Here is a 26,014-nt window from a genome sequence, read left to right on the forward strand (position 1 = left end):
CAGGGTCCAAAAACAAAAACCCAAACCTCTTGCCTTTCGCCCCACACGGACTGGGGTACAAAAGCGATCGGGGAAAGCTTTTCTAAAGAAGCTCTAGGCTTACGGTGAGCTCATGGCGGATTCCCTCGACCTGTGTGCCCTGTAAGAAGAGGTTCAGCCTGCCCAAAGAAGTAGCACTTACGGGCGGCCACAGCCTTTTCTTTTTCCACCCGGGGAAAACCCCATTCCCTGCCTCAACCGGTCCCGAAGGGAAACGAGACGCGGCAACCCGAGAATTTGGTGGCGTCCACCGTGGGAAGAGAGGGGTTGGGGAAAACGTTGGGGCGGAAACGGAGAGAAAGAGCACGGGAGTGGCGGAGTGTCCCCTAACGGCTTTATCCACCACCAGCCCATAACCACGGGGACGTGGGCGGGGCTCAGAAGTGCACGCGGGAGGAAGAGGACTGTGGGGAGGGGGGGCTGTTCCGTGCATGCGCGTGGAACCGAAGAGGGCACTGGATTCTTTTCTTTTCTTTTTTTTCTCGAGCGAGCGCGCGGCCGCGCGCGGCGGCAATGCCTGGACTTCGTCAGCCCGCCCGCCCGCCGCCCCCACTTCTCCTCCTCCTCCTCCTCCTCCCCTCCCCTGCACATTCTGTGTCCCGGGTGGCCGCAGCAGTTCCTCGGGACCCAGTGTCCTTGTGCGGAAATGACACACGGTCCCGTCACGTCACGCGAGAGCGGAGCGCGCGGACCCTCTCGCATACAGATACACGCGCGCACACTCACACACGCACACTCACACAAAGCGCCAAGGGGGAGGGAAAGCCGGGGGAGCCAGACACGGCCGTTCTTTTTTTACATATATATATTTATTTTTTCAAAAAAAAAAAAAAAACCCGCAAACCCACTCGAGACCAAGAGGCCAAGTGTCCCCACCCTCCTTTTTTCCAGTGCCTAAAGACGGAGCCAGGTAAGCCCCTTCCCTCTCCCCAACTTTCTCAGCTCGGCCCCCGCGCGTTATCTCCTCGCGGTGCGCTGCCGGGATGACTAGCTCCGCGCCTCCGGGAGAGCGGGCGCGTCGGGCGGTCTCCCCGGCTGGCGCAGAGCGGCTGTGGGGAGCCATGGCTGTGCTATCGCGGCCGAGCAGCTCGGGCGCCGCCACCCCCGTCGGTCAGCGGGAGGGAGGGTGAGAGGAAGGAAGGAAAGGCTATTTCCCCTCCTCCCGCCGGGCTTCCAGCTTCCCCACAGAGGGGGCTTCCGCGGGATTGTGAGGGTGAGGAAAGGAAAGCCTTGTGGCAGCAGCAGCAGCTGCCGCAGCAACGGGAAGGGAGAGACGCGCTGCTGAGGAAGGGCCGCTTGGAAAAGGCGCTTCAGCGCGTAGCCAGCGAGCCCGGCCGTGGCCCCAGTCCGCCTTCACGCTTGCTTGCTTCAAGTCCCACCTCCTCCGTTGCCTTAGAAACTGCTCCCCGGATGGCAACGGGATCCTCTTTTGCGACTACTGGCGGGGCCTGGGGGGTGGGGGGTGAGTGGCACGGTCGCTGCGCCTGCCGACCGCGGCACTGTTGCCGATTAAGTTCTTCATAAAAGTTTCTCTCCTTGCCAGTCAAGTTTGCGAGGGAGAGGGCATGCATCCCTCGCGTCGGCCATTTGGGGTGGGGGTGGAGGGAAAAGGAAAAAAAAAAGAATAGCCACGTGACCCGAAGCGCTGCCTAGCAATCGTGTGAAGGGAGGGGTGCTGAATGTCTTCGCGCCTTAGGTTACTTGAAACCAAAGGTTTGGGACATCCAGAACCTGGATGACTGAGAATCTCTGCAGACTTTTAAGTTACTTTACCTGACTGGGCCAATTTTCCTAACCTAGATGGTTCTTTCGGGATAAGCCATGGGCTTTTTTTAGTCCCCGTGGTCGAATTGGCCAGAGGGACTTAAGAAGTAGCCTAGAGAGCATAGCCAGGTAGCTAGGGAGCTCAGAGGCATGACTTCGAGGCCAACTTTTATGACAGAGATTATTGTATGGTTGGTTGTGAAATTCTTATGTCTTATGTCAAATGGGCCTGTTCCATCCATAGAGAGAACCTGCCGTAAGGGAGAACCTGCTGAAAGGATACTACAAGAGGGTGCTGGCAGAAATAGGGATTTGGTGGGGAGGTTTGGAAGCGGTGGAGTCAATTTGAGATGCTGCTGACTCCAGACAACAGGAGTGAATGAACAAGCCCAGTTGATGCTCCACTGCTCCCAGTTGCTGAAGCATGTGTGCATTGACTTGAGAGGGCAGAACAGAGCGATGAGGGTTGAGTATCCTGGGCCACACTTGAGTATTCAGATGCCACATTTCATAGGACACATAGGCAAACAACTTGCCTCTTTAGTTCATTGCCCCGATCGATCTTGCTGTCCTGAATTTTTTTTACTCAACAGATGCAAGCTTTTTAGCTCTGGCTGAGATTAGATAAGAAGGTGAAGAAAAGAGGATGTCATAAGAGTTGTTGCTTGAGGCTCCCCAATAGGGATCTGCATTAGCTTTTCCAAGGAGTAAGACATATTTTAATTCCTTGGGAAGCCATGAAAATTTCATGTGGCAAAAAACATCTTTGCTTGCTTGCTTTTGGTGCTCAGAGATAGCTGTCATTCCTACTAAGGAAGTTAATGTGGCTACTTCTTGCAACTGCCATTTTGTTTGGTGATCTGATAGGCATATAGTAGCTATCATTATCACTACTGGAGAAAATGGTGTTTTTAATTTTGTGGGTATATACCTAAGAGACTCAAGCTACCTGGGAATTCCTAATATTCATAAGCATCCCCTATTCAGGTAACTGCCAGTGGTAGGGTAACTGGAGTGACAGGGCAAGTAATACCTCAGACAGTTAGCTTCCCCCTGCCCATCCTCTTATACTTTGTTGCTTATACTTATCTTTATTATTCTGTAAGTTTATAGTAGTATATTAGTATATTATATAGTAACAGCAGCGACAGAATAAAGTATACTGTTGTATATAGTAGTATATTATATAATAGAAGCAGTGACACTATAAAGATATAGAAGAGATTTTGGGTAATGGAAACTGGCTAATGATAGGCTTTTTTACAAATTACAGATGTTAATACCTTCACAGCATTTATATCAATGTAAGCATGAATAGGATTGCAGTCATAATTGTTTGTTGTATAAGTTTATGAAAGAGTTTTGTAGCAATTTATAATAGTTTATTGGATAATATAAAACCTTGGATGGATCCTTTTCCTATCACACATGCACAAGTCTATAATCTAAAGCATTGCCTTATAATAGAAAGGCATACGTCATAAGACATTATTCTCGAAAAGAAATTGTTTATTATTAATGCCCTTTAAAATTCTTTGTAAACCCCCCATAGTTGGCACCATTTTCATTTCCTTTTTAGTAATAATTTTATTAAGAAATATAATTACAATAGCAAAAAACCTGAAACTAACTAAAAAAACTAAAAGAATAAAAAGAAAAAGTACAGAAAAGAAAGGAAAAGGAAAAATTGAGAACCAGAAAAGGGAAAAAAATAGAATATAGCAAAGAAAAAGAAAAGAAATATATACACTAAATAAATGACTTCCCATCTTCATCACAAATATAAATAATTCTAGGAACTTATCACCTCTTAAAATATAGCAATTTTTTTCTTATTCCCATATTTAATATCTTTATAAATAAATCCATAAAATCATTATTTCAATGTTGATGCCAACAAAAGTCCATGAAAGTTCCTAAGGATAACAACATATTTATAGAAGGAGTACTCAGCTTACAATCATTTTTTTATTGACCGAAGTTACAAAGGCACTGAAAAAGAGATTTACAAAGTTTTTCACATGACTGCTCCAACATCCCCATGTTCACATGATCAAAATTCGGATGATTATTAGCCAGTTAAATATGCTAGCTAGATAAGTAGCTCAATGATTGCAGTGCCTCAGGGTCATGTGATCACTTCTTGCGGTCTTCTGATAAGCAAAGTCAGTGGGGAAGCCAAATTCACTTTACAACTGTGTTACTAACTTAACAATTTCAGTTATTCACTTAACAATGGTGGCAACAAAGGTCACAAGGTGAGGCAAAATTCATATAACTGTGTCACTTAGCAACAGAAATTTTGGGCTCTATTGTAAATCAGGGACTACCAGTATTAGCCTTGATCAAATAAATCAGCTTTATATTTCTTCTAGTAATCATAATCTTTAGTCCATTCAAATTTGACTTCTTTTCATTTTTTTTGTCCCTTCTCACAAAATTCTTTAAAACTTAACAAGTCTCTTATAAATCCAGTAGAGGAAAATTATACAAACCAGTGTCTTTGTTCATTGTGTAATTTTTTTTGTTTATTAAGACATCAGCATGCTTGTTTTGTGTAACTAATGTAATATCTTTTTCCATGTCACTCTGATTATATTAAAATCCACTTTAAACTTAGTCTTTGTTTTGTCAAGTAGAACTTGTTCCTCTTCGATAATATCTTTTAGACATGGCCTATCTATAGATGCAGACACTATTAAAATTAGCTTTTGCGTCAATTGTTTAAAAATATCCTTCAATATGTCCAGTCTTAAGATATTTTGCTTCACTCTGTAACTGTAAGTTGAATTTCAGTGTTCTTCTTCTTTAATTGTAATCTTTAGTTCCTTCTAGTTCCCTCTAGTGTTCAATTTTTAAAGTCATACTTTATTATTGGTAGTCCTTGATTTATGACCATAATTGAAGAGGAATTACTATCATAAGTAATTACAGTCATAAATCAAGACACTCAAATGACCTGAAGTACTTTTCAATCATTTTTTGCAGCTGTCATTAAGCAAATACTGTGATTGTTAAGTGAATACTGCAGTTATTAAGCAAACACAACATTTGTTGTTTTTGCCTGAACCCTGCAAAAATCTATCATGAATCACAATCGCATGCATGTTTGGAATACTGTGACTGGTCATAAAGTTGGCTGGCTGACATGTAATTTAATCTCAGGGGGGCAGCATGATCATTTATAACTTCAAACAGTCATACTGTGACCATTTAAGTGAGGATTACTATTGTGTTTTTTAATTCAAAAGAAAATATTTTTTTCCACAAGAAGGGTTTGTTATTAATTCCAAATCTTATTTCAAGTTTATCTGGTTCCTTAATTCATTTGTAACTTTCTAAAATCAAATTTTGAATTACCCTTTTGCTGTTTTGGTATATTGGTGCTATCACCAATGTACCTAAAATCTCCCTTCAGGACCATTCAACGGAATAGGTGAAATTGAAGAATAAAATGGACTGAAACAGTGTATGTATAGATCAGGAGGGAAAGCATAGATTTTTTGTGCATACTATACACTTTTATTTCTCATGAATGGAAGTCTGGTCGCCTAAATAAAGCTTGAGGAAAACAAGGAATGAATGAATGAATGAATCTAACTTTTTAAAATTATTTTGTAGAAGAAAACAGTTGAGAGTTCTGAAATACTGCTTTAATAACCAAATGGGTGTGCATTTAGATAAACAAACTACTGATCTATATTATGTCCCAGAGTCTAAAGAACATATTAGCCTGTTTCCATTAACAGTAATGTCAAATCTTGGTGGCATTTCAACCAACTTCTACTCTATTGGAATAAAATAGAAAATGCAAATGTCAAAACCTTCATACACAATAACCTCATAGTCATTGAGTAGGTAAAAACTTCCCATTGATGATTTGGTATCAGGCATATGATTTTCCTTACTAGGAAAAAAGCAGGGGTTATTTGCAATTGTTTCCCTCCATGTTTATTTAAAACACACATAAAGGGATATTATTTTATGTTGTAATAAATGAAAAAGAATGCATTTAAAGCAGTTGCAGAAGATTGGAAGATGTACACCCAATGGCTATTTCTATTGCATACTTCTTTTGTTTGTTCGGATATTGGAAAGAATTTATGTCAACAGTTAGAACCCATAGGATGGCAGCCTAAGTTATTAGAATGAATATAAGATAATCCTTTTTCTAACAATGAACTTATTGTTCCAAAAGAATTGAATAGATCAAATGTATCCCTAAGATTTCCAATCCAATGTTAATTTCTTGAATGCAGAATTCTTTTTATGGAAATAATTGTTCCAAATCTCTTTCGTCTTTACTTAAAAGCTACTCTAAAAAGCTTGATAATCCTGTAATAAAATGAGAAATTGAATGAATAAAAAAATCTTCCCTCCATCCCCACTAACTTCTATTGTGGAAAATCAGTTTAACTGAAATGACTTTAGTGGAAGAAGTCTCATTCACAAGAAGGCTCATTTGGATCCAAGTCCGACATGACATATCATTAATGTACTGTATTGTGCTTAGGAGTATCTGTGTTGCTAGTCTCTGAAAGAACCAACATATTTCGTACAACTTTGATGCAGTCTGACACTATTGTAGTTCTTTACATTATTAATAATATTAATTCATGACCCAAGCAACATATTTTATTCTCCTAGCCTACCAAACAGTATAAGCAAACATTGCCCTTGCATAGAATTACAGTGTATTCATTGTTGCCTAAAACTTAAGTACGGCTTACAACTTGATGTACATCTTACTTATGCACTATTTGGGTCATGGATTTACATTGTGCTTTTATTTTGTCTTCTATTTTTTTCTTTTTCTATTGATGTAGAGGAACAGAATATGAATTCAGCTGAATTATTTGATGATGAAGATAATACTGACGGTACTGTTCTTTAAATATATTTCCTTATCAAATTATATTTATGTAACCAAAGCCAATATTTATTTTGATGTAAGTATTGTAATAATGAATTGGGCAATTTAACGTATAAATGTTATTTTTTCACTCTCCAGTTAATGTTTTTTTTCTCCTAACATCTTACATACATTGTGGGAAAATTGAGATTTTATACATGTTCAGTTCTAAATAAAAATAGATGATAACCAAATACTTTTATTCTGAGAAAGTATTAGCAAAATTATGATTGGAAGGTTCACTGGTTCCTTGGTAATATCTTGATCATTCTACTTTCCTATATTAGCAATATGAAATATGCCTGATAGCAAATGTAAAAAATGTTTTCAGCCTGAAGGTCAAAGTGAGTTCAGACAAGCATTTGAGGAGGATCGTGGCCCCAAACAGGTAGAACCATATTTCAGATGGGAACACCATCTTACTATAGACATATAACCTCTAGCATACTTTGATAAGCAGGACATTGGATTCATATATTACTATTTGCATATTCATTGTCATAGGAGAATGACTTAAAGCCTGATTGTAGCTGGTGTGGGAGTAGTTTTTAGAGGAAGGTTTCAACTTTTGAAGTTGAAAGGTTACCGGTTTTTTTTCTTTCCACCAGTGCCCCCTGTCATTTCCATTATTATTAGCATAACATATGGCCAGTAACTAAATTTGATTTAAAACCTTGCAGAGATTTCATCCTTTTATCTTTAGTTTATCCCTTTGGATGGGAGCTACCTGAAGCCGAGAAGTGGGCAGTCAGGGCCTAGAGGAAAGGGTAGAATTTGAAAAGAAGGAATGCGCCTCTTGGATGTTTTTCAGATAAGTTGAGGCCAACCATGTGGTTGCACAGGTATGCACCCCTTTCAACTAATATCTTGAAGCACCTTTTGATTTTATGACAGCATTCAGTCTTTTGGTGCAGTAACTTATCAGCATGGCACATCTTGCCTTTGGAATCTTTGCCCACTCTTCCTTATAAAAGCACTCCAAGTCTGCCAGATTTTGAAGGCATTTCCTGTACATAGCCCTCCTACAAATCACCCCATAGATTTTTAACTGAATTCAGGTCCGAATTTTGGCTTCATTGTTCCAAAACTTTGATTTGTTGGTAAAGCCATTTGTTTGTTGATTTGAAGGTATACTTTGTGTCATCGTTGTGTTGAAAGGTGAAATTCCTCTTCATCATCAGCATTTTAGCAGAGGCCTAAAGATTTTATGTGAAAATTGACTGATTATTGAACTGTTCATAATTTCCTCCACCTTCACTAAAGCCCCAGTTCCAGATGAATGAAAGCAGACCCCAAAGCAGAGTGCTGTTTCACTGTTTCACTGTGGGTGATACACAGTGTTCTTTTTGCCCCAAATACGCTTTTGGGAATTATGGCTAAAAGGTTCAACCTTGGTCTCATCAAACCATAAACTTGTAAATTGTTTTATACCCTTCTCTTGACTGATATCTTCCAACGAGATCCATTTGATGCTTTGTAAGCTCTTTGTAGCCCAGGCCTTTTGCTGTAAGAGGCAACTGAATAAACGTCAGAAAAATCCTACTAAAACAGTTGAACTTTCTTTGGGCTTGATCAGAATAACTTGAATTGATGGCACCTGTATACTATTTACCATCTATTTGAATGTGATTGGTAAATTCTGAACACAACCACATCCCTACTTATAAGAGGATGCACACATTTATGCAACCATATTGTACATTTTTATTGTTCTTTCTCCCTCCCCCCCCCCCAAAAAAAAGATTTCAGTTTGTTTTTCAGTTGAGTTGTACAGCTTATATATCACATTAAAGGTGGAAAACATTCTGAAGTAATTTATCTTGGTCTGATTATTTTACATCTCAAAAATCTGGCATTTTAACAGGGGTGTATAGACTTTTATATCCAGTGTATATATGCGTGTATACAATATCCTCGTGCTATTCTCTTTAGCTTAGGCAATATATTACAAAGTGCAGAAAAGCCTAAATCTAAGTAAGCTGATCTTACCCCAATACCATCCATTATATAGTTTATATCCACTGTATATCATATCAAAACATGTGCCTGGAATCAGTAGCTTATAAATTTCCTATCTGTTACTATTTTTCTTAAATTAGATATTAAAAATAATGCAAAAGGAGAAACTGATAAAGAAGATGAAGTGCTAGACTGCTCTGTGATTTCAAGACCTGAAAAAAATTCACTGGATGGTTTAATAACTTGCCTACAAGACATCAATAAGCGAAAACGAACCTCATTTGGTTTGGATGGTTCGGGGAACCACAAAGAAATCTTGCCAAGTGTGAAAAAAAGAGGCATTACACAAGAGGTAACTTCTTTCTAAAAGTTATTATTTTATCCTTCTGGGATTATTGATAAATATACATTTTGATATACTTTTATATCAACAGTGAAATGTATTTGTTCAGACTGAAATAATTTTTGCTATGAAGTTCAAGTCTGCATTATGGAAGTTTGTATAAATAGTATATTCAAAAGTTCAAAAGACAAGATTCAAAACAGATTTTAAACTATTATTAGATAACATTGATTTAATACATGAGGTGCATTACATTAAAGCAGATTTTATATATTCAAACCAGTAATTTATTTAATATGTCTCATTTTTTCATATTTTGTCATTAGTATTACAATTATGGCTGAAATTAGAATAAACAGGTTTTATCAATATACAAAGTTTCAGTAAGTATCTGACATTGTTTTGTGTAACTGCTCCTCAAAGATTAATCATTGCTGTTATATGTTGAGCCTTGATGTACCGATTTATCGGCGTATAACACGCACTTTTTCCCCCTGAAAATAGGGGGCAAATGATGTATGCGTGTTATACGCCGATATAATGTTAAGAAGCCTTCAGTGAATGCTGCTGGGATCGGGATCAAGGACACAAATGAAAGAAGGGGAGGGAGGAAGCAACCGAAGCCTGTCCTTCTCTCTGGGTCAGCTCTCTCAGTCGCTCTCTCGCTCCTCCACCAGCACAGGAAGAAACTGCTTCAAAGAAGCGGGGGGCTTTTCCTGTCGCCGCAGCTTCCCTGAAGCGCCCGTTTCTCCCCACCCCGTCCGCCCGCCCGCCCGCCCGCAGTGCTCCGTTCTGCCTGCCTGCCTGCCTTCGTTAATGGTTGAATTGGAACAGCTTCGGCTGAGTAAAAGAGGCGAATAGTTATTATTCTCAGCGAAGCTGCTCCCAAACAACCAGAAACTAAGGCAGGCAGGCAGAATTTTTTTAATTTTTTTCCTGAAATTTCCTCTTAAAATGAAGATGCGTGTTATACGCCTGTGCGTGTTATACGCCGATAAATACGGTATATACAATCTTAGGTTAGTGAAAATAAATGGGAATATTTAAGCTATTTTTTAATGAGACAACAATACTTATTTCCTTGTGTTTTTAAGATAGAATGTTCAGTGCATATTTGCCTTTGCAGTATTTGAATAAGTATTAGGCTAGTAAAATAAATAAACACAATTTGATTTTAAAGTGTGAATATTCACATATGTTTTTATGTTTTCCATTTTACAATTTGATATTGATGTTGTGAGACAAAATGTGTTTGCAAAATATAGAAATCTGTTGTGTACTGAATTACTGAAGACACACAAACAATGCAAAATATTAGTATGAATTATGACCTAATGATAGAGAAATTCAAGAAATAATCTGTATCAGATACAAATTTATATAAGCGTTTTGCATTATTTTGATTTCTTCATTATGGCCATTAGCAGCTTCTTTGACATTTCGTATATTTCCTTTACCAGAAGATAATTATTTACAAATAGATACCAATTTGGACATCATAATAATTCAGTTGTTATACATGATTGCTTAGATTTGAAGGTTCACTGAAGGACTTCTGTTTGTGGAAATCATTATATTGAATGGGGGATGCCAATGATTAGGAAATAAAGGAAATAATTTTCCAAATTCTTACATTTATACTCACTGTTCCAGCGGGAAATCTAGCCTTGCTAGATTTCGGTGAAACAAAGGAACTCTGAAAGAGCAGAGTAAAAATAAGTCACACTTTTTCCTGCTGGTGATATTAATTAGGATCCAAGCAAATGAGCCTGATATCAGAGGGACATGCAGCTTGTTTGAAAGAAGCACTTTGGGAAGCGTGTTAGCATGAACAAAACATTTCTCCTTGAACAGTTAAACAGTTGTTCTTTCCAGAAGGCTTGATGTCGCTGCTTTGATGGCTTTTACAACAATTGATTGTGCATGTAGGGTAGATTGTTTGGTGTAGTAGTTAAGGTACTGGACTAGAAACCAGGAGACTGAGTTCTAGTCTTCTCTTAGATGTGAAAGCCAACTGGGTGACTTTGAGTCAGGTCCTCACTTTCAGTTCAATTAGCTTACATGATAGTTGTTGTATGGAAAATTGTAGATGGGAGCATTATATAAATCCCTTTTCTTCAGAATAAAAAGATGATGATGATGACAGTAATAGGCATATTCAAGCAACATTTCCACAGGTACTGGGGAAAAGCTTGAATCAGCTGTGAGGAGCCTTTCAGAGGATTGAGCTGTTCTCCCATGAGCTGTTCAGAGCATCCAGTAGTGGGAGGTGCTTCAGTCTCTTCATGTCTAGGCTGGGCTTAATTTGTGGAACGCTCCTCCTCCTCCACGGGACTCCTCCCCAGCGTTCCCCAGTTTTGGCTCAGCCTCGTGAGAGATAGGCAGTGCTTGTGATTCTTCCTTGGCCGAAACAGGAAAAATTCTTTCCTTGCTAGCAGGTTTGAAAGTTAATCAGCTTGTCTTTAGAATCCTTTAGCCTTCTAATCACATTGTGATCTCTCGACGTTGGCTCGCATTACAGAGATCACTCGCATTACAGGGAAATGCCAGTTCGTGCCCCAAAGCGGCGGGAGGCTTCAGCGCTGCTCCGCGCCTCCTCCCCACAACCGATCTTTCTACCCCTGCCATTCCGACAGATTGCTGCAGTTTCTTTTACCTGAACAGCGGCATGAGCTCTTTGCTCCCAACAGAGTCGTATCGCTTTCCTTCCCCCTCTGAACGCCACTTGGGGTGGAGGATTCAAATGCTTAGTGCCTTCCACCTTTCCCCGCCGTTTAGCCTTATAGGAAAAGCCATCGGAGGCTATTCCTTCACACGGCAGGAGTTTGCTGCTGGGGAGCGCACCAAAAGATTAACGTCCGGAGGCCATCTTTTCTTACAAGACCTTGTGGCCACGCGCCTGTATTCCATTTCGTGCTGTGTGAGGTAACTCTGTTCCAAGCAGAGGTTCCCTTCAGGAACACTGGGGACCATTATACCCTTCGTCTTGTTTTTTTTCTACATTCGAGGCTATTCTTACAGTTAAATTGTTGGCTTAACCCTCACAGCCCAATCAACCCAGCGGCACAACAGCGAGCACCTAGGCCTGTGTCCGCCTGTGCAGGGAAGCTGTTGAAGGCCTCTACCCTTATCAATCTGGGCCTTTAGGCGTTCTCAATTTGGCTGTTTGGTTTCTTAGCACTTAACATCATGCCACTTAATTAATATTCATATACAATATAAATATATATGAATATATAATGAATATATATTCATATATATAAATATATATATTACATATATATTTATTTATTTATTTATTAGTGGTTATATAATACAACAACAACTATTATTATTATTATTATTTATTATTATTATTATTATTATTTTCTCTTCGGTATAATATTTTAATATCAATAAAATATTATTACTGAGATACGACTCATTATAGATAGGTATTATTCAAAAAAAAAGAGGAAAGGGGGCAATAAAAACATCATCAGGGCAACCGGTCTGTCCTGAGATCAGGCCTCTGGGCGTGCCAACCGCCTTCACATTATTGCATTGTATAACAAGCATACTGCAATTCCAACTTCAATCGAAATGGCAGATGGTAGCAGCTCTCAGACCTCATCCTTGAAGATCAAAGCCAAATCTCAGCACAAACCTAAGCAGGCTAAAGGGAATTCTAAAACTTCAGAAAGGGATGCCATCAGGCGCCATAAAGCTTTACAAAAACAGATAGATAAGTGCACACAGGAGGCGCACAAGGTCTCACAGGACTTCCCCTCCTCCAGTCCAGGTCCGTCTACCTCTTCCCACCCTCCTCCTCCCCTAGATCTCTCCCTCTCATCCAGGCGCAGCTTGGCTCCCCAAGGCCAACAGGCCCGAGTATCTGGGACACCAACCACACAAAGGGCTCCCGTATCCACATTCACTCCAACGGCTGCCAGTTTTCGTCAGGACAACATTCTTCCAGAGGAAGTTCCAGAGAGGATGAAGGCCTGGATGGAGCTGGCAATCCGCCAGGGAATCGCAGCAGGTCTTCAACACACAGTTATGACCAGGTAATAATAATAATCATAATCAGATCGCTGATTATGATTCCCAATCGGAGCAGCACTATACCCAGGTACATTTACAAGGGGAGGTCGCCCTCCAAGGGCCGACTGAGGAGGAGGAGGAGAAGAAGTGAATCAAATTGATCAAATGGAAGAGATTGAATCAGGCTCAATACATGACAGCGAGCCCCTGTCAGAAGCAGACCCCTTAGAAAGGGGAATGTCTGAGGATGAGGGCCTTGTTCCTGACCAACCTGTTTTTACAGGCTTATTCCGCCCACAACTTTTCAGATCTCTCTTGTTTAAGGCAAAAAATATTGCACACCTAAACAAGTCGACTCCTTCTACCACTTCAACTCCTTCGGAAGAGGGACCAGAAGATCTAATTTTCAACCAACCAATAGTCGAAGCAGAGGTGATCCCAGTTCCTCCCATGTTTTCGGACCTGGTACAGAAACAGTGGGCCTCTGCAGCGGTGTACCCAGCCCCCACTGGATATGACAGGAAATATTTCAATTTGGCCCCTGATTTCTCAAAATTATTGAATACTCCCGAGGTAGATGAACCAATAGTGGGATTAGCGTCCTCCTCCATTCCCAGTGATGCGCTGGAGGCATTAAAGCCGGAGGAAAAACGGGCCGAGCTAGCCCTACGCAGAGCCCATCAGTCTGATGCATGGGCCATCAGAGCAGCCATGGCCGCCTCCTTCTTCACCCGTTCTCTCAGATGGCTCCGCCTCTTACGGGAACATGTCCCTAATTCCAACCTTAGAGCGCACCAAGATATTGCTAAACTTATAGCAGCTGCTGAATTCTCAGCTGACGCAACTTATCATGCAATCAAGTTTTCAGCCAGGGCCATTACTTCACATGTCACAGCGCAACGCTTACTATGGTTAAAACATTGGCAAGTGGACTTTAAGCACAAATGCAAGTTGGCTTCATCCCCAATTGTGGGAGACAGACTGTTTGGCCCTTCCCTTGATCCGCTACTAATTGAAATCCGAAACAAAAAGAAAATTCTTCCTTTCCTTTTTCAGAAGTCAGATTCTAGAAACCCTCAGTCCTTTCAGAGGGGATCCTTTTGGCCCTTTTACCAGGGATCCTTTTCACCCAGATATCAGAGACCCCCATCATTCAGACCAGGGCAGCAGCCAGACAGGTCTGACTTCGGGGATAGGAGCAGAAGGGGTGGTCAATCCAAGAGATCCTTTCGGGGAGCAGGAAACAGGTCCATTTGGCGTCCAAGATAACTCCCTGGACTCCCTAACTCATTGGCGGGCACCTTAAATTATTCGCAGACCAATGGGACTCCTCAACCTCTGATTCCTGGGTCAGAGACACAATTAGATTTGGCCTTGTGCTGGAGTTTCAATCCACTTCCCCAGATTTTTTCATGTCATGCCCTCTCTCCAGAGACCTAGTTAAACGTAATCTCATGGAACAGCTATCCAACACCTGCTGGACATACGAGCCATCCAGCCAGTAGCCACCAACCAACAAGGGCGAGGTTTCTATTCATATCTTTTTGTTGTTCCCAAAAGTTCGGGGGGGTGGAGAGCAATATTGGATCTGAAACGTCTCAACCGTTTCTTAGTATATCGCAAGTTTAAAATGCACACCCTGCAATCTATCTTACTTGGCATCAGAAAGGGTGACGTCCCCACGTCCATAGACCTGACGAAGGCGTACCTACATATTGCTATTCGGCCTTCCCACTATAAATTTCTGAGATTCTGTTATAATAACCACCATTTTGAATATGTGGCCCTTCCTTTTGGACTAGCTTCTGCCCCCAGGACCTTCACAAAGGTTCTCGCAGCGCTAGCTGCTCATCTCCATGATATCCCCGTACAACTCCAGTGTTATCATGATGACATATTTATTTTGTCATCTTCCACTCATCAAGCAGTCAAAGATACTCAGAACGCATTACAATCCTACAACAACACGGGTTCTCAATAAATTGGAAAAAGAGTCATTTAACACCATCGACTCGGTGAACCCATCTGGGGGCAGTCATAGATACTGTGGAAGGCAAAGTTTACCTGTCACCAGATAGACTAAATAGCATTCAGCAATTAATCAAGGAGATCAAGGGTCTTAAGAGGGTGTCCCTAGCGGAACTATCAAAATTGTTAGGCAAGATGATCTCATGTATCTCTATCATCCCTTGGGTCCGGCTCCACACTAGATCCCTCCAGTGGTTCCTGCACCCGTACCAGCGCTCCGGCCGAAGCAACTCCAAATACAAGGTCAAGGTACCATCAAAGGTCCTCATATCTCTCCTCTGGTGGACCAGACCAGTCATCAACAGAGGCTGCCACACAGACTTACCATCACCACCGATGCCAGCCTGTTTGGATGGGGAGCGCACGTTCACAACCCAAGGCCACTGGTCCGCCATAGAACAGTCGTGCAGCATAAACTGGCTAGAGCTTCCAGCAGTACACCTGGCTCTCTGCAGCTTCCTTCCACAGGTTCGCAATCAGCACATACTAATATTGACCGACAACGTAACAGCCAAAGCTCACATAAACAAACGGGGGCACACAGTCGAAACATCTCTTGTGAGAAGCGGAGCGCTTGTGTCGTTGGGCAGAGAGCAACCTACTTTCCATCAGAGCAGAGCACATTTCGGGTCTGTCGAATACACAGGCAGACTGGCTGAGCAGGGCCACGATAGATCAATCGGAGTGGAGCCTCCATCCGACCCTGTTTCAAGAGGCGGTCAGGACATTTGGACCTGTTCGTTTCCCCCCTCAACGCTCCCGAGATTTTTTTCCAGGTACCCCTCGCAAGGAGCAGAGAACTTCAATTCGCTCCACTGTCGTTGGCCCCTGGGACTTCTGTATGCATTCCCGCCACTTCCACTGGTTCCCAAGGTCATCCAGAAACTGCTAGACGAGAGGGCGGAACTACTTCTAGTAGCTCCTTACTGGCCCAGATGGCCGTGGTTTGCAGACCTCCGCAGTCTATCCATATCAACACCATGGAGAATTCCACCAGCCAGGGTCTCACTAACCCAGGGACCCCTTCAACATCCAGACCCTCAATGGTTGCACCTGACCGTCTGGAGGTTGAACGGAGTTGTCTGAAGAGCGAAAAGTTTTTCAACAGAGTTATCGCCACTATCCAAGCCGCCAGATGCCCCTCAACAACTCGCATTTACAATGCCATATGGTCCAGTTTCTGCAAATGGTGTACCGAGTCTCGAATTGATCCCATCTCTCCATCTGTGGCTCAAATCCTAGAGTTCTTGCAAGAGGGACTTGACAAGGGATTATCACCTAATATGTTGAAAAGACAGGTGGCGGCCTTGGCGTCAGTTCTCACTTGTGAAGGTCTACTATCTCTTTCCCATCATCCATGCATACGGAGTTTCCTTCGAGGAGCCACAAATTTACGCCCTCCAGCAGTACACCATTAACCCACCTGGGACCTTAACAAGGTCCTCGTTGCACTCAATAAGGGCCCTTTCGAACCCTTGAAATCGTCAAGTCTCCAATTTCTGATGTATAAAGTAGTTTTCCTTGTAGCGATCACTTCTGCTCGTCATATTTCGGAGATTGCAGCTTTGTCTATCAGACAAGATCTTTGTGTTTTCCATTCTGACCGGGTGGTCCTTCGTCCTGATCCTACATTTATACCCAAAATTAACTCGGTTTTTCATAGGGCACAAGAGCTGATACTTCCTAATTTTTTTCCCAGACCATCCCAAGGGTTGGAACTACAATGGCATAGGCTTGATGTGAGGTGAGCATTGCAAATATATATCAACTGCACAGCGGCTTTCAGAAAAACTGAAGCCTTATTTGTGTCTTTTCAGCCCAACACTCAGGGATGCAAGGTCTCACCTTCTACGATAGGCCGTTGGCTACGGGCCGCGATAGCGAAAATGTATCAGACTCAATCCCTGCATGTGCCCAGGGGCATAACAGCTCATTCAACAAGGAGCGCCGCAACATCGGCAGCGTGGGCCACATAGGCACCAATAACTGAAATTTGTCGAGCCACAACTTGGGCCTCTCCATCGCCATTCATTAGGCATTATAAAATAGATGTGTTTGCATCCGCTGAGGCCTCCTTTGGCAGAAGAGTTCTGCAACAGGTCCACAGGGACCAGGAGGAGATTCCAGGCCAAACGGAGTCCCTCCCGTAGGACAGGCCAAGCTTTGGTATGTCCCACTACTGGATGCTCTGAACAGCTCATGGGAGAAAGGGCATTGGTACTTACCTGACACGCCCGTTCTCTTTGAGCTGTGAAGAGCATCCAGCCCCACCCTTTTTTCCGTCTGGTGTGGTCCTGTTTCGGCCAGTGAATTGTTAGGGCATTGAGGACGAGGGCGGTTATTTCTCTTGTCTTCGCCAAAACTGGGGAACGCTGGGGAGGAGTCCCGTGGAGGAGGAGGAACGTTCCACAAATTAAGCCCAGCCTAGACATGCAGAGACTGAAGTACATCCCACTACTGGATGCTCTTCACAGCTCAAAGAGAACGGGCGTGTCAGGTAAGTACCAACGCCCTTTTTAATGCTTCAGAGAAGAAATGCTTTGCTTCTGTGCATATGTGTTATGATGTGATATGTTTTATACAACCATAATTTATTTAGATGTATACTTTTCTCTATTATCTCACAATGCTCAGGGTGACTTCCAATAATAAAAATCACAATTAAGATAATATTAGAATTTTGAACATTAAAATAACATTAAACATTGTTGTTAAAAATATAAAAGTTATAAAAATATTTAAGGTCAAATCTAGCAGGACCACTTAAATTTAACAGAGCACTTTTCCCTGGAACTCTAATGCTGTGGAGAAGGTTAGGCCTAGAAAGAATGAATAGCTCAGAATTACCCAACAAGCTCGTAGGTAGCCTTAGACATGTGTCACTTTGGCCCTAATCTGACAGTGTTTTTCATACTTTGGACCATGATAAGTATAGAGAGCACAAAACTCATACCATTACCCTGCAAGGGATTTATCATTAATAAGAAATGGGGAAGGATTGAGAGGAAAGGAGAAAATCATAAGGCACAGGCTGGCAGGGAAAAGCAGATGGACTGTGATTATTAACTTGGAGCACCTGCACTAAGCCAGTGGTCCCCAACCTTTTTGTACCAGGGACCGGTTTCAAGCAGAAAATTTTTGCAAGGACCGGGGGAAGAGAAGAGAAGGAGGCTTCGCTCTCGCTGCTCCACCATCCAAGGAAGAAACTGCTTCAAAGAAACGGGGGCTTTTCCTGTCGCCGCAGCTATTCCGAAGCGCCCGTTTCACCCCCACTCCCACCCGCGCGCGCTTCAATCCACAGTGTCCCATTCTGCCTGCCTGCCTGCCTTAGTTTCTGGTTGTTTGGGAGCAGCTTCGCTGAGAATAATAACTATTCGCCTCTTTTACTCAGCGAAGCTGTTCCGATTCAACCATTAACGAAGGCAGGCAGGCAGGCAGAACGGAGCACTGCGGGCGGGCGGGCGGGCGGGCGGGGTGGGGTGGGGAGAAACGGGCGCTTCAGGGAAGCTGCGGCGACAGGAAAGCCCCCGCTTTTTGAAGCAGTTTCTTCCTGTGCTGGTGGAGGAGCGAGAGAGCGACTGAGAGAGCTGACCCAGAGAGAAGGACAGGCTTCGGTTGCTTCCTCCCTCCCCTTCTTTCATTTGTGTCCTTGATCCCCGATCCCAGCAGCATTCACCGAAGGTGAAGAAAGCCGCCATTTTTTTAAAAAAATTCTTTGCGGCCCGGTAGAGAGTGCTCCACGGCCCGGTGCACCGGTCCCGCCCGGTGGTTGAGGACCCCTGCACTAAGCCATCATATCCTGTTTTGCAACCTGTAGTATTTAGACAAATTTAAGAGAAGATAACTTAGGGCCAGATAAAGGCTCCCCCCCTCAACACTGATGAATAAGAATGTCTGTTTTGAAAATGAAATTGCAATGTAAAGACTAATGCAAATTATGGGATGGAAATCTTTACTGAATATATCTATTATCTGAATGGAGCAAAACTTAGCATCATAAAATTATGCAGCTGGAAATTACCGCAAATATATTGTTTAATCCTCTATAGTTTACAACCAAATAAACCATTCTCCAAAGTTGGCTTTCTGGATTCTTCTTTAAATATCAAGTGATAAAGAAATTGCAGACTTCAGAGACAGATTGTTCCACTGTTTCATTTAAATATAAGGAAAAACTTCGAGAAATACATTTTTCTCATTTAAATAAAATCTTGGTAGCTGCAGCTACCAAGATTTCTGGTTCTAGATTCTGGGCAAGGAAATATAGTTCCTTACCAAAGGCCCTCTTTTTATATGTCTTCTCAGTTGTCTTTTTGTCAGACTAAAAATCCCAAATTCCTTCAGCCAGTCTTCCTAGGACATGTCTTTGTATCATAGTTGTCATCTTCTAGACCAGGGGTCGCCAACCTTTTGGACCTCAGGGACCACCAAACTCATAATTTTAGATCCCAGGGACCACTAACCGTTTCTGTGGGCATGGGCTAATTTGTGGGTGTGGCTTGGTGGTCATGTGTCTGGCTGGGCATGGCTTGTATGTAAATATTATAAATATTTATATAAATATTGAATTTTTTATAAAAAAGAGCAACTTTTACCCAAAATCAGGCAAAGCAGGCAGATTGAGTTGCTCATAGAATCACAGATTCGTTCAGAGATCTATCTATCTGCCATTGGCTAGCTCAATCTGTCATAAAATTTGCTAGCAAGCTAACTCACAAAATTAACTCACAACACACCATGCATGTAAATATTGATTTTTTTTATAAAAAAGAGCAACTTTTACCCAAAATCAGGCAAAGCAGGCAGATTGAGTTGCTCACAGAATCATTCAGTGATCTATCTATCTGCCATCGGCTAGCTCAGTCTCTCAAATTTGCTTGCCGTGAGTCTGCACTGAATTTGCTTGCAAGCAAACCTTCAGTCCTAAGGGAGGTTCGGCTGTGCTGAGCTGAAGATCTAAAGACTAGCTAGAAAGCAAGAAATCCAACCATTTCCTGCTTCCTAGCTAATCTAAATCTCCCGGCACAGCAGAACAGCTGATGGTCGGAAAAAAGGAAAAATAGCAATTTAGCAGGCAAGTTTACCAGGTAAGGAGTGAGTGGGTGGGGAGAGTTCTCGCAGGCCATGTGGGCGGCACAGCTTTGTGTTTCTGCACAGCCTGGATTAATTGCTTTGGGGGGGGGGGTGCTCTGGGGGTGAGATTTTTCTACAGCCCACCAAAATCGGTTGGCGACCGCTGTTCTAGACCTATTTTTAATTGTTAATTTCCTTCTGGAAATGTGTTGTCCAGAATTGTACACAGTACTTCAAGTATGCAGTGCAGAGTAGAAGAGAATGAGATTGTCCCATATGTTTCATTCAGTGCTTTTGATGCATCCCAAAATTGAGAGTAACTAATTCCCAGTTTGAGTATCTGGTTCACACTGCTGGCTCGTGAAGAGTTTATTGTGAATACCTCACCTGTTTTTTTGATGTAGTGCTTCAAGCTGCAAATCACAAATTTTATATGTTTGTCCTATATTTTTTTATTGTAAAAATGTAAATATGGAATCTTACAATTCTATCTGTTCAAGAATTTTCTGTTTTCAGTTCTCCAACTTGTTCAGATTCTGATTGAATTCCAGCAGGATGAAGTTGCTATTGTATGTTGCAGTTTCATCAATATTCTGATAATATATTTTGTTCTGAACAGGGTTGGATTTCCTCTGAAGCAAACAGTGTGCAATGTGGAGATTCTCTTGGATTCATAGCTACTGCTAGAGTAGTAGAGGATGTGGCCTTTGGCCTTTGGCCAGTTGTGATTATTTCTCAGTTGAACACCTTCTTGGACCTACAGGCATTCAAGAACATAACTCATAATCTTATCCTCTCTAGAATAGATTATTGCAATTTACTTTATGTAGAGCTGTCTTTGAAGACAATTTAGCTGCCACAAAATGCAAGTGTTTGCTAGCCAGTCCAAGCAATTAATTCCTACTTTGCAGTAGTTGCAATGGTTAACAATACACCTTTGAGACTAATTCAGGGTTGCTATGAAGTCCTTTACAACTTGATCTTTTGTTACTTTTAGCATCTTCTCCAGGGAGAAGATGCCTGCCATATGCAGTCTAACCAGGAGACAGTGCTGTTCCTCCAGAGATCAAGTGGGTTGTGGCCCAGATGATCTTATTAGTGGCAATATTTTTGCTGTTGAAGATGATTGATTCTAAAAGGCAGAGGTTATCTTGAATATCTTCATTGAATTCTATAAGTATTAATGGTTACTAATATCAATTTTTTTTCTTTGGCCCTTCTAGTTTTTGGAATAGTACCTCAGATCAGCTAGTGTAAATAAGCATGCATTTATGGACAGATATGCAAGTGTCACCTAGATATATTTACTGGAGGAAAATTGCTTGGGAATCTGTTTTAGCTGAAGCCAGCAATCTTAGGTTGACAAACAAGATAAAGAAGCAATATTACATGGGATTTTAATATCTTTTTCTGCTTCTTTTGTTATTCTGTCAAATAATTAATTTTGTTTTATTTTTTGAATATCAACTTACATTCAGGATTGTCTTCTCATTTAAATCGTAAGCAGTAACAAATGCCTGCTAAAATAATACTCTAATGTTTGGTTAATGCTAGTTAAATTAAGAGTCATTTAGTTGCACTTAGTCAATAGATACAATAATTGATGATTTAATGAAATGTTACTGACTTTTAGAGAACTAAGTTCAACTAACTGATCTAATGACAAATTAGATTAAATCAATGCATTGTTTAAATTCAGACAATGTATTACTTGTTCATTAAGGACAAGTTAAGAATTTATTCAAAGGTATTTTAAACTAATGCCCTGTTTGTTTATTGAAAGGATCAGACCTCAAACTTGAAATGCAGAGATGGATTGCCTACTCAGGAAGATGTTGAACAGCCAAGCAAGAGCAAAAATTCCAGTCTAACGTGGATTTGTGAAGAAACTTTGAATAACACAGTTATGCCTTCATACAAGAAACCTCTTTATGGGATCTCTCACAAAATTACAGAGAAGAAGACTTTGCCAGGAACAGAACAGTTTACTACCTTTGAGTTATTTGAAAAGATTAATCCTAGCAGTCCCTCCAATCTTAGGACTTTGAATGAGCAGCGGAAAAGAGAAACAAGCAATATTACTGCCGAATCTGATTCAAATATCTATTCTTTAATACAAAAAATGTTTTATACACTGAATACATTAAATTCTAACATGACTCAACTGCATAGCAAAGTAGATCTGCTGTCATTAGAAGTCGGTAGAATTAAGAAACATGTCAGCCCAATAGATGCTGTTGCAGAATTCAAGCCCCCTCCTGAGTATCAACTGACTGCCTCAGAACTCAAACAGATTATGGATCAAAGTACATCAGGTGGTGATCTGGCTTGCCGATTACTTGTACAACTTTTTCCAGAACTCTTTAGTGAGGATGAATTAAGTAAGGCCTGCACCACATGTGGTTATTTTAACAAAAAGAAACTTGAATCACTTCATCTGCAGCTCATCCGAAATTATGTGGAAGTCTGTTATCCATCTGTGAAAAATCCTGCTGTTTGGCAAGCAGAATGTTTGCCTCAGGTCAATGACTTTTTCAATAGTTTTTGGGCTCAGAGAGATATGGAAAATAGTCAACCAGATCTACAATCCTCCAGTTTTTATGAGTCTGATCATATTAATGATAAGGATGATGATGATGATGTTCTATCTATTGATAGAAATACTTCTGTTGCCTCAGAATGGGTGTTTGATGCTCAGGATATAAATGAATTTTTAGATGAAGCATCTTCTCCTGGAGAATTTTGTGTATTTTTGCTACACAGATTGTTTCCAGAACTCTTTGATCATAGAAAATTGGCTGAAAGATACAGCTGTTATGGAGAGTGTGGAAAACAAGAACTTGATCCTCAGCGACTTCAGGTAATTCGCAGATATACAGAGATTTACTTTCCTGCTATGCAGGAGAGAAAGGCTTGGTTACAGCATTGTGTTCAGCGAATAAATGATGAACTTGAAAGCATGTATATGGATGACAGTGAGAATGAACAGATCAGAGATGATTGCTATGATTCTTCAAGTTTGCCTGATGATGTGTCAGTTATAAAAGTAGAAGATAATTTTGAATATGAAAGACCAGGTAGAAGATCAAAAAAGATTTGGCTTGTGCCCATAGACTTTGATAAACTTGATATCCCTTCCCCAGATTTTGATGTTCCCGTCTCAGATTATCTGTTAAGTAAGGAGCAGCTTAAGAACATATATGAAAGTAGCTTGTCTATAGGTAATTTTGCTTCTCGATTGCTAGTTCACTTGTTTCCTGAATTGTTTACTCCTGAAAACTTAAGGAAGCAATACAATTGCAGTGGCTCACTAGGCAAAAAACAACTTGATCCTATTAGAATTAAATTGATTCGACACTACGTGCAAATGCTGTATCCAAGAGCTAAGAATGATAGAGTATGGACACTGGAATTTGTTGGGAAACTGGATGAAAGATGTCGTCGGAGAGATACTGAACAGAGACGCACATACCAATTACAGCGAAAAGTCCATGTACCGGGTCCTGAGAGGAGAGAATTCCTGACCTATGCAATAAACCCAGAACGATTTAAAGAGGAATTCGAAGGGCCACCATTGCCTCCCGAAAGAAGCAACAAAGATTTTTGCAAGATACCACTTGAGGAACTTATTGTTCCTCCACCAGACTTTTCTGTGCCTTCTCTATATTTGCTGTCTGATAAAGAGGTAAGAGAGATAGTACAACAAAGTCTTTCGGTTGGCAACTTTGCTGCCAGACTCTTAGTAAGACTTTTCCCAGAGCTTTTTACTTCAGATAACCTCAGACTGCAATACAACCATTCAGGGGCTTGTAACAAGAAGCAGCTTGATCCTGTCCGACTGAGACTCATCCGCCATTATGTTGAAGCTGTTTATCCCGTTGAAAAGATGGATGAAGTTTGGCATTATGAATGTATACCAAGCATTGATGAAAGATGCAGACGTCCAAATAGAAAAAAATGTGACATATTGAAAAAAGCCAAGAAAGCAAAAAAGTGATATTTTAAGTTTCCAAAGATGGTGATTTCAGTTATTTTGAAGTAGCTTGAGCGGTCAACTGATTTAGCACTAGGACAACTGATCAATACATCTTTTCTTCATATATGTTTGCACATACAGGAATGGGTAAGAAGTCGGAATTTATAATCCAGCGAGAGTCTCTCTTAAAAGCCCTACTGAAACAAATGCATATGGCGGAAAAAGATATTTTATAACTCCACTTTAGTATGCCTTTATGTAGCTTAGATTTCTTGCTGTTTTTTTCAGTTACCGCCTGAACTGGATCACAAAGAACCACAAATAATTAAAGTTGATCTAACAATATGTCATCTAAATATAATATTCATCAGTGGAAATATATTAGATAATGTTTAATTTTTAATTAATTTTAAATAGTAATTAATTTCTTTAAGACAGTTTTCAATAGGGACCTTTAATCTATCATTTGGAAATTAATCAATTTTTAAATTTTTCAAATTTCCAATTTTAAAATGTTACACCTCTTTGAAAAGAGTGGAAAATCACAACAGTTTCTATGCTTATGGATACTCCTTATATCAAGTGTGAATATTAGCAAAGGAAAAATTACAAAATCAAGTTATTTTTTTTTTTAAATCATTTTTTAGTTGATTTGGTGTAAAAATTAAAATTATAATCATGGGGTTATTTAATGAGTGTTTCTGTTAAGATTGTAGTATTGATTTTCTTTTTTATTCATATAAATTATTTTATTTTCTGTATAATCTTGATAAAAGAACTACTGGTATGCGTGGAGATTGTGAAATATAGAATCCTACTCTGTATCAGTAAAAGTGGTGCTATTACCTGTTATACTCACTACTTCAAAAAAATACTTGAATTGAGGAATGTGCAAAACGCTTATGTCCATATTTTTATCAGTTAAATTACTGCAGCTTTTAAACTGTTGAAAATATTAAATATACTATCTATATTTTTATTTGAATTATATACTAAGCTCTATCATATGTTGATTAGTATTTTCAAATACAGTGACACCTAAATAATTTCATTATCACAAAGATTATAAACTTTTCTTTAATCATTTAGTTGATCAAAAACATTGATTATATAGTTCCACTAAATATGTTCAGTAAACGTTAAAACATTTTTTGTTTTTCCTGAAGAGTATTGTGTCACAATGTGTTACATTGTGTTGTTTTTTCTTTTACTGCAAGTCATGAAATTAACAAAATAAAATCATACTCCCCAAACTGACATTTCCTTGCGTGTGCTGGGTTGGATTAAAGCCAAACAAAGGTAACAGTATTTCAGTTCCAGTGAAATCAGTCATGACTAACGAGTTCCAATAACTTGTTTCATGGATTTTTACAAGACTTCCAGATACAACCCACTGATTTTTTTTCCTGAAATGCCCATAAGTTTAGAAAAAGAAACTGATCCTTGCCTGTAGGTTTGCTGTTCCCTGAATAGTGTAAATTGCATATATAATGATCAGTGTGTACACTTGAATGCTCGTATGATAAAATGCTTACTCAATGCTAAGGATGATGTCATTTACTTTCAATCATTTCTAGTATGACACTTGTTCCAGTTGGCAAATTATATAGATAACACGTATGCAAACATATATAGCCCTATTAGAGTTTTGTCTGTGTCCTCAGGGTCACTTGAGTAGTGCAAATTGGTGTGGAGCTGTCTTGGAACTGCTGAAAGACTGTTGAAGACTGGAGATACATGATGTATCCCTTCCCCTCTCTTGAGGGAGGGCTGTTCAATTTTGACATTGAAGGCCTCTGACCCCTCTTTAAGAGCCCTTTGTCAAAAGGGGGAGGGATCAGTCTACACTACAGTCCTTTCAGCAGTTCCAAGAAAGCGCCATACCACAGGTGTCAAA

General features: G+C 40.6%; 1 protein-coding gene across 1 annotated transcript; it reads left to right on the forward strand.

The window, feature by feature from the left end:
- The first annotated feature begins 637 nt into the window (after positions 1-637).
- Positions 638-24,277, forward strand: BEND3 (BEN domain containing 3). Its single transcript, XM_026666630.2, has 4 exons — positions 638-949; positions 6,630-6,683; positions 8,815-9,026; positions 21,925-24,277. The coding sequence occupies exons 2-4, from the start codon at positions 6,641-6,643 to the stop codon at positions 24,136-24,138; spliced, it is 2,469 nt and encodes an 822-aa protein (XP_026522415.2). The 5' UTR covers positions 638-949; positions 6,630-6,640; the 3' UTR covers positions 24,139-24,277.
- Positions 24,278-26,014: the final 1,737 nt, after the last annotated feature.

This window comes from Notechis scutatus, chromosome 1, assembly GCF_049901735.1.
Source record: "Notechis scutatus isolate UNSWTSFEM ecotype Mainland chromosome 1, rNotScu1.2, whole genome shotgun sequence".
Lineage (NCBI taxonomy): Eukaryota > Metazoa > Chordata > Lepidosauria > Squamata > Elapidae > Notechis > Notechis scutatus.